Source organism: Dipodomys spectabilis, unplaced genomic scaffold (genome assembly GCF_019054845.1).
Source record: "Dipodomys spectabilis isolate Male_0828 unplaced genomic scaffold, ASM1905484v1 ptg000175l, whole genome shotgun sequence".
Classification (NCBI taxonomy): Eukaryota; Metazoa; Chordata; class Mammalia; order Rodentia; family Heteromyidae; genus Dipodomys; species Dipodomys spectabilis.
Genome location: NW_024870852.1, coordinates 2,449,885 through 2,458,684, shown reverse-complemented (window position 1 = coordinate 2,458,684; position 8,800 = coordinate 2,449,885). Strand labels below are relative to the sequence as shown.

At 36.6% G+C, this 8,800-nt stretch overlaps 1 protein-coding gene across 3 annotated transcripts in view; it reads left to right on the top strand.

Annotated features, from left to right (window-relative positions):
• The first annotated feature begins 403 nt into the window (after positions 1-403).
• Snap25 (synaptosome associated protein 25) overlaps positions 404-8,800 on the top strand; it is a 30,710-nt gene continuing 22,313 nt past the window's right edge. For all 3 annotated transcript variants that reach the window (XM_042694692.1, XM_042694691.1, XM_042694693.1), the window contains exons 1-2: positions 404-475; positions 2,600-2,641. In XM_042694692.1, coding sequence (XP_042550626.1) covers positions 404-475; positions 2,600-2,641 — 114 coding nt within the window. The remainder of the gene's footprint in view (positions 476-2,599; positions 2,642-8,800) is intronic.

The window sequence follows — 8,800 nt, the reverse complement described above, 5'->3', positions numbered from 1 at the left end:
AGTTATAGGCCAGTCTGATCTAAAGAGTGAGGAATCTGTCTCTCTCTCTCTCTCTCTCTCTCTCTCTCTCTCTCTCTCTCTCTCTCGCTCTCTCTCCCTCCATATATATATGTACATATATATATATACATATATATATGTAGACAGGTATCTATCTCATGCATGAAATCATCAAATATGCATTCCTGTCATCTTTGCAAAAATGGCCTAATTTTTTGCACCCGTCTGAGTATACCTTCCAGCCAGGGCAGCACTGTGAGCCTCTTAGATCTTCCAGCTTTTGCAGACACCTACATGGACTCATAAAAACTCACACATCTTCAAATCTGCTTCTTCACAGGTTCTGTGACCAAATTCATCGCTGATTCCTGGGTCTAGGCACCCAGCCACCCCAACCACTACAATGGCCGAAGACGCAGACATGCGCAATGAGCTGGAGGAGATGCAGCGGAGGGCTGACCAGCTTGCTGATGAGGTAAGGAAGAGATCCAGAAAAAGAAAAGTGACAAGATTTATAGCTCAATCGTCTGCAGACTAAGACAGGTTGATTAGAAAACCTGTATTCAAATCATTAATGTTTTGGCTTACATTCTTGATTTCTAGAAATCTTTCTATGTCATCTAAGAAAAACTGTCTTGACCGTGTCTTACAGTGTGCTGCGTCTGGTTCAGTTCTTGGAGCTGGTTGTTAACACTCTTCAAACTGGTTGCTAAGCACGGCTATTATTAAAATTGAATTATATAACGTGACAATTACATGGATTCTGCTGAAATCAAGAGCACTACATTCTCAAAATTCATTACTTTTTACTACATTACTACATTCTATTACTGTTTGTGCTCTTGAGTTATTTCCAACCATTTCATCTATGGGTTGGGAGTCTCATGGAATTGCCCACCATGGGTCTTCCCAGTTCCACATTCAGTGACATCATTACCCAGTTAGAATTCAGGCAGGGCAAGATTTACAAAACAGAATCTACAAATACCACACATGGGAGCTTTAGTTATGCTTTTGTTGATTACAGTTCACAAATAAGTGAAAATATTCGTAATGTGGATCAAATTTAAAAGAATATTGTCATAACACTAAGAATCATACCAAATATTGAGGAAATCGTCCATCCTCTGGAAACTGATTTTATAATCTCTTTCCTCTTTGGTTTGAGTTCTAATGCATGACTTCATTATTTCATTTTTCTGTTACTCATGAAGACAAATGAAATTATCCAGTCAACATTCATGCCCTAACTACACTCTTTCCTCACACAATTAGCAGCAAAAACAGAATTCAGAAAAAAAGTCAAGAGGAGCTTCCTGTGAGACTCAATTGGCTAAGTGAAATTTACAACAAAAAGTGACCTAAAGGCCAGCTGCTGGCTCACACCCAAATCCTAGCTACTTAGGAGGTTGAAATCTGAGGATCGTGGTTTGAAGCCAGCCCAAGCAGAAAAGTCCCTGAGAGGCTCTTCTCTCCAATAAACTACTCAAAAAAAAAAAAAAAGGCAGAAGTGGTGCTGTGGCTCTAGAGATAGAGCACTAGTCTAGAAAGAAAGAAAGCACAAGAAAGAAAGAAAGAAAGAAAGAAAGAAAGAAAGAAAGAAAGAAAGAAAGAAAGAAAGAAAGAAAGAAAGAAAGAAAGAAAGAAAGAAAGAAGAAAACAAAAGAAAAACTAACCCATATTGTATTATATTATATTATTTGTGAATCCAGTGCTATTCATCCTTTATATCAGTAAAACAATAAACTTGAAGACCTGTAAATGAATTTTTTATTATTTTCTAGACAGCTAATTGTTAGACATTTTCTGACATACCACTACATTCTTTCTATTTCACAAATCTCTTCCAGGAAAAATTAACATCTTCCAGGTTCCTGAAAAATCTTGCCTAAAATAAGTTTGTTCACTCAAAAATCATGGCTATGAGAAATCACATTGGGAATTGAGTTATGGGAGTGTCAAAGGAGCTGAAAAAAATGACAAGACTGTGCCTGAGGGACTAGCACTGCGCTCAGACTTTCCATCACAATTTCCCTTATCTAAGAATACAGATAATTATTTTAGCTGTCTCTTATAGGCTAGTTACTCCAAACATGCTTGATCTTATCACCCTAAGGCGACAGTTTAATTTGTATTGATAACAACCTCCAATTGTATTTCTATGAGCTTTGTAAGAAGAAACTTGATGTTATACTCATCTTAATTCATGAAAAATTATGTTTGTGTTTAATATTCAATATTCCTAGCCTAGGGAGGCCAAATTAGTCTTTAGAGTATTTGAGATAATTTTTTCATGCATCCTGAGCATACAAAATTATCTTTTCCAGATTACTTTGTCTTTGATATCAAGCTCAGCTTCATATGGTTTTGATTTTATGAAAATAAACTTTCATGTAATTGCTTTAGGGAATGTGATCGTGTAGAGAAACCTGATAGAAAAGAGATTGAGAATAGAAAGACATTTTTTGTTTCAGTTGCAAATTTAAACTAATATGTGATAAAGACCCTTTTGTTTCTTGAATGAAGAATATATTTGTGATGTTCCAAAATCTCTGCTTCTTGCACTCATAATGTTTATGATTTTTTTTTCAAATTTCAGTCACTGGAAAGTACCCGTCGTATGCTGCAACTGGTTGAAGAGGTAAGGAGGGACTGTATTTTAAAATAAAGGAACAATTCCCTCATGCTGTTATTTTTCTACTCCCTAATTCCTTTCCCTAGGCCATGATCCAGTTGCTTCTACTTTAAATGTAGCTATTAGGAAGCTTCCAAATGAATATGATGCATTTTAGTTGCCAGTTAGCAGTCAAGGTAAATCCCCTCTCCTTGGTAGTTCAGACCATCTTTGTAGTGTGAAATACAGAGAAACAAGATTCCCTGAAGGTTGAATCACTTTAAGCAAATGAGAGGAAATTTTAATCTATTAAGGAGCTATCTACTTAAATTCTGTATTTCTAATGACAGTGATGCCCATCTCTTACCACAATGGAAATTCTGTTTTGATTTTAGTCACGTATATACCTTTAAAAAATAGAACTCTATTTTAGATTCAGATACTAAAATTTAATGGGAAAAAAGCAGAAAAAATTAAATCTAGTGTTAAAATATAAAAGCTCTTTTATATTCCTGAGTCTGGGTTATACATCCATTTGTGAAGCATAGTTAATGAATTCCCAAACTATTTTTAAATTAGTAAAATAGGGCAGAGAGCAATAATGGAATCCAAAGAACATTTGCAATAAGCTTCACTCGTTCCAACTTGGTAGAGCAGCAGTCAACCAGGAAGAATAAATGGATTAATTGAACTTGCCCATTGGGAGAGATGAAATGGAAAAAGAATGGGTTGGACTATATTTATCTTCACCTAATAAAACAAGCCTAATGGTTTTTATTCAGTGAATGCTGTTTTAGGTACACTTTCAGTCCTACTGCTTATTAATGTATAAATTCATATGCGATTATCATTTTCAGAGCACTTGAGCTTTCTCTGGCAGAACAATTAAATAAGCCTATTCACCTCACAAATTTTTCAAAGGCTAAAAGGAAGGAACTACCTCTTACACTATAGGAGCTGACCCCTTACCTTATATCTGTAGCCCCGGTTCTCACCTATGAATAAAATACAGCTAAACATAAATTGCCATAGGAGGAGTAGGCTGAAGGTGGTAACCATGAATTCCCTTTAAAAATGTATTTTAAAAATGATGATTTTAGACTGCAACATAGTATAAATTGCCCCCCTTCAGGAGACCAGCATTGACCCAAGAGAGTAGCATTGTACCTCTAAATGAAGAGAAATGTGTTCTTTGCTCTGTTCTGGGAACACCAGTCATGCAGAAATACTTGAGGACCAAGAAGGAGGCAAGTACCTAAGTCTAGGAATACTGGTAGGGCTCTCACATAGACTTACTCTCCCCAAGCTTGTCATAAGAAAAGACAGAGGAGCAAACATTAGTAATGTTGCTACATGAATTTTGATGTTAGGGAGAAGGGAGCCCAGAAGCAAAGTGATGTCATTATTTTATTGTAGACTATCTTATTGTTCAAACATAGACTATAGTTTCATTTTTTATTTTCACTTGTGGGTTATGTGGGCATGTGTACATTTCTACAATGCCAGAACTGTCTCCATTTTGTCCACCTGTGCAGTGGTGACATATTTCCCAGACTATTGGGAATGTTGGAGCAATAGCATCTCTTCAGAGGTTTAGAGGCATGGATAGTTCTTTTTCATGTGTCTTCTTAATGTGCAAATAGTGCCTACCAACTGAAAAATCAGTGCTTGCTATAATTAATTCTAAGTTAAAAGAAATCCCCAAGCCTCTATTGATTGAAGTAGAATTGTCAAATTATGTGTTTTTGTTTCTCCTAATGAGTTTCTCGATCAAGTACAAAGTTGAATCTTATAACAAGGAGAGACACAGAAGGAAGCAATTTCCTGCCTTTAGTAAATATGAGGAGGTTATATCATTTCCTATCCTTAGCAAATTGTGAGCCAGTCATTATTAGAGTAGATTGATTTGCTCTTACTTCCTTCTGGGTTATTTTATATTTATGGTCAGACACCCCTGATATCTAGGGCATTTACTAGTCACATGGTGCTCTACTTTTCAATCAAAAAGAAACTTCTCTTTAAAGAGAATCAGCATTAAATATTCACAAAGGACATAAATCATTTGGAAAATCCGAGCTTTGGAATATCAAGATCATGCCCATGATCCCAAAATTCATCAATGCTACATAATTTGAATTCAACTGAATACTTATTGAAATTCATTCTCAAAGACAGGAAAGGTTACTAAAATTGGAAAGTGTCCCTAAGGCAAACACTCTTGCTTTCAGTGGAATGTGCAACTTCACACAACCCCCAATAGACTCTAGGGTATGACAAGGGTAAGGACTTGATTTTTAATAGAAGTCATATGAGTTGCAAGGACAATATAAAATTACCAAGAGGTCAGTAGGGAAGTTCAGAAAAGCTGCAGACCATAGAAGGGTAAGACTGTCAGTATGGAAGTGTATGTAGCTAAGCATTGGAATACCTGCAGAGCAACTACCACCACCAAAAAGAAAAAAAAAAAAAAAGATTAGTAGCAATTACATAGTGCTATAGTGTCTGGTTTCCAGCCTAGATGTAGGAACTTGGTTTTGGTGGATATTTTTCAATAAACAGGAATGCCTAACTCTGGCACAGAGGAAAGATATAAACTTACATATTACAGGGAAAAATATAAATAGCTCTCCAAATTCAAGGTTATACCTGCATTGAGCATATAATAGAGAGAATCATTGATTCTTGTAAGAAAATCACTAAGGTATTTCCAAGGAGAAATTATTTGATTGCAGGCAAAGAGAAAAGTAAATTTAACTCTGCTAATTCTAAATGCAAAAATGAAGTCTATATATAAATGCCTTGGGCAATAAAACCAAAGCCCAGGAAAAGCCACACTGCTCTAGATCTACGTAAATCTGAAAGCATGATATAACTTTCATTGAGTAGTTATGGAAGCATTAATATATGATGAACATTTTGGGAACTTGTCTTTCAAAGCACGTTGGCTAGGTATAAGCATTCTGAAGCTGCATTTCTGTTATGCCAACCTTTTTACTCCAAATGAAGATCAAGCTGGGCGGTTCTTTTCAGTTATGCAGATGGGGTCTTTAGAACTCAAGAATCCTGAGATAACCTTCCTTTAGGTCAAGTAGATTTCCAGGAAAGTATCTCAATATGACAAAGGAATCATTTTGTTATTGTTCCATAAACATAGTCTTAGTACATCCTGCAATAAAGAAACATGAAATTTTTAAAAGTTGGAAAAGAAATTCTTTTAAAAAAGGAAGAAAACACAAAAGCAAAAAAGAGTAAAATCTCTCTTATCTCCAGCTCCTTGTACTTAAGTAAGCTGCTTCCCACCCATCTCAGAAACTGAGAACTGAACTAAGATAAAAATAGAACCACCTCTTCTTGCTCTTGCTCCTTGCTATTCGAGGAACAGGAAAAAATAATATTCTGCTTCCCCTCTAGTATTTTCCCCTTCCCTATCCTTCCTCTGAGCTTCTGAGTCTCCCAAAGACCTAGTTGTTTTGATAGAAAACATTAGCAAAATAGTGGATAGAGAACCTATATGTGGCAGGTACTGGACATAGAGCCATTATCATTACCATCATCGTCAAATATGTATTACCTACTTTAATTCTTACTGCTACATGTTACTACTACTTTGACACCCATTTTACCATGGGAAAATTTGAGACTCACAGTATTTAGATAACTTGCTTGTGACACATGGCTAGAAGTTGCAGATAACATTAAAAACCAGGTCTGCTTGATTCCAGAGAATGAATTCTACACAGCACATTTATCTTTCATTCCAACAACAACTCCTACAATATTTGTTTTTTGAGAATTCTTCCACTGGGGACAAGACATAAGGGAACAAAACCAGTCATTGTAAAGATTCTGCCCCAAATATAACCTGCCTCTTGCTTTCTGAACATGTTCCTTTCTGAACTCGACTCTGCTTCCTATCAAAGGTGAACTGACTTTTAGAGGACTTTACTTTCTGGAGTTTATTTCATCTTCCTGTCCTCAACTGATTGCTGGGCAAGCTGAGACACACAATGCATTTTGACTGTAGTGCAACAAGATTTCAAATATAGAACTAGAATTCAGGGCTGCTGACTCTGGGATCTCAGTTCTGCTCACAGACCAAATTGTCTCTCATACTGAGATTACTTGCATCTTATCATTGATATGGGAAAACTAAAAAGGTCAGATGACCTTTCCAGCACCACGCAGCTTTCCTGAGTGCCGGGTCAGAAGTTTCTACTCGTGTCCTCTCAAATCAAAACAAGTTCAGACTCTCTTGCCCCTGCACATCATTCCAATACTAAAACAAAAATTCTTCCCTATTTAAATAAAGAGGAAATTGTACTCGCTGTGCTCTATATAAAATAAAATATCAAGATGTATAAATATGTGAGAGCTTGACTGACCAACCCAAAATCACCAACATTACCTCCATGCACTGTCCCAAACAGAATAGAGCAGAGACACCAGGTACAGCCTTGATTGATTCTTCAGGGGAAAAAAATTCTCTAAAATACCTCTGCCTGCATTATCATATCAATATGCCTGAAGGCTACCTGCTTTTTATAATTTGATCATGTAGGCATTGGCTAAAATATATGGAAAAGGCCAAAGAACTCACTGCAAAACAAGTTCAGATAGATAAAACTCCATTCATAAAAAATTTAAAGAAATAGACTTGAATTATCTCTGTGGCCTAGAGTCTCTCTGCTCCTGTGTGTGTCCTTGTAACAGTAACATATCAAGGAGATTGTTAAAAATGCAGAATCTTGGGCCCAGCACTATGGACTAGGAATATAAAATTTAATAAGATGAGTCATATGCCAGGGGTTAAAGACTGAGAGGTAGTGTTCTAGAAGTAGAAGTGTCTGATGTTAAAAGATGATGAGGGTATGTTTTACTTGCCTAGGTACATTTTATGAATGTGTGTATTTTATGGCACTTAGATCATGCTTACTATAAGTTAAACTCCACTCTCGCACATTCCATGTATTGATTTATTAAGTTCATATAAGAACTTAATAGGGCATAATCTCATATGATTGCAGTATTACAAATCAATGAACTGAGGCACAGAATAAGGACAGTTGCCTGAGGCCCTGCAGCTAGGATATTAAATCACCAGGATTCCATCCCAGAATCCAGTACCATTTTCTTCATGGATACCACTGAGGTCATCCTGTGTCATCATTGTCTACCCAGCACCCTGGTCTGGCCCCTTAAGCCTGTCAAATATGGTCCAAAGTAACATAAGCTTTTGTGTCCTGCAGAGTTCACTGCTCGCATCCTCCAAGCCTGAGACTATAAGAGCTCACAGAGACTAAAAGAGCTTTTTTAGAAATGTTATGCAGGGGCTGGGAAGGTGACTCAGTTGTAGAGTGCTTGCCTCACATGCATGAGGCCCTAGGTTTGATTCCTTAGCACCACATAAACAGAAAAAGCCAGAAGTGGCACTGTGGCTCAAGTGGTACAGCACTAACCTTGAGTAAAAGCAGCTCAGGGACAGCGCCCAGCCCCTGAGTTCAAGCCCTAGGACTGCCAATAAAGAAAGAAAGAAAGAAAGAAAGAAAGAAAGAAAGAAAGAAAGAAAGAAAGAAAGGAAGGAAGGAAGGAAGGAAGGAAGGAAGGAAGGAAGGAAGGAAGGAAGGAAGGAAGGAAGGAAGAAAAGAAAGAAATGTTATAGCATTTAAATTTTGGCCTTCCCTAACACCTCTCTTTTTAAAAAATCAAACTATAGGTAATTCCATTCTATGCTGATTAACAGTTACTCTATAATAGAAAGGCTTCACTGATAGCCAACAAGTACAGTAAGGGAAAGTTGAAAGGCTTCACTGGTTAAAATTCTAGAAAGGGAGAATGCAAGTCATCTCTCTTGTATACCTTCTCCATAAATGAGAAGTTACCTTTTAAAGACTTCTTCACAGAAACACTGCAGCAATATTTTATGGGAGTTATTTTCTCATAGTATATCATTGTGCATAATTTTAGATTTCAAAACGAAAGAGCCCTTCTTTCTGATCTCATTCCCCCCACCCCCCACCTCCACCCCATTGTTTTAAATCTTGGAGAATTTCTCTCCATAAAGAGAAAATGGGAGAATGACTTTCCTTTTGAGCTGTGTTTTTCAACCTTGGTGAAGTCACATTCTTCTGTGATAAGCCTAATCTTTTTTTTTTTTTTTCTTTTTTTTTTTTTATTGTAAAGCTACTA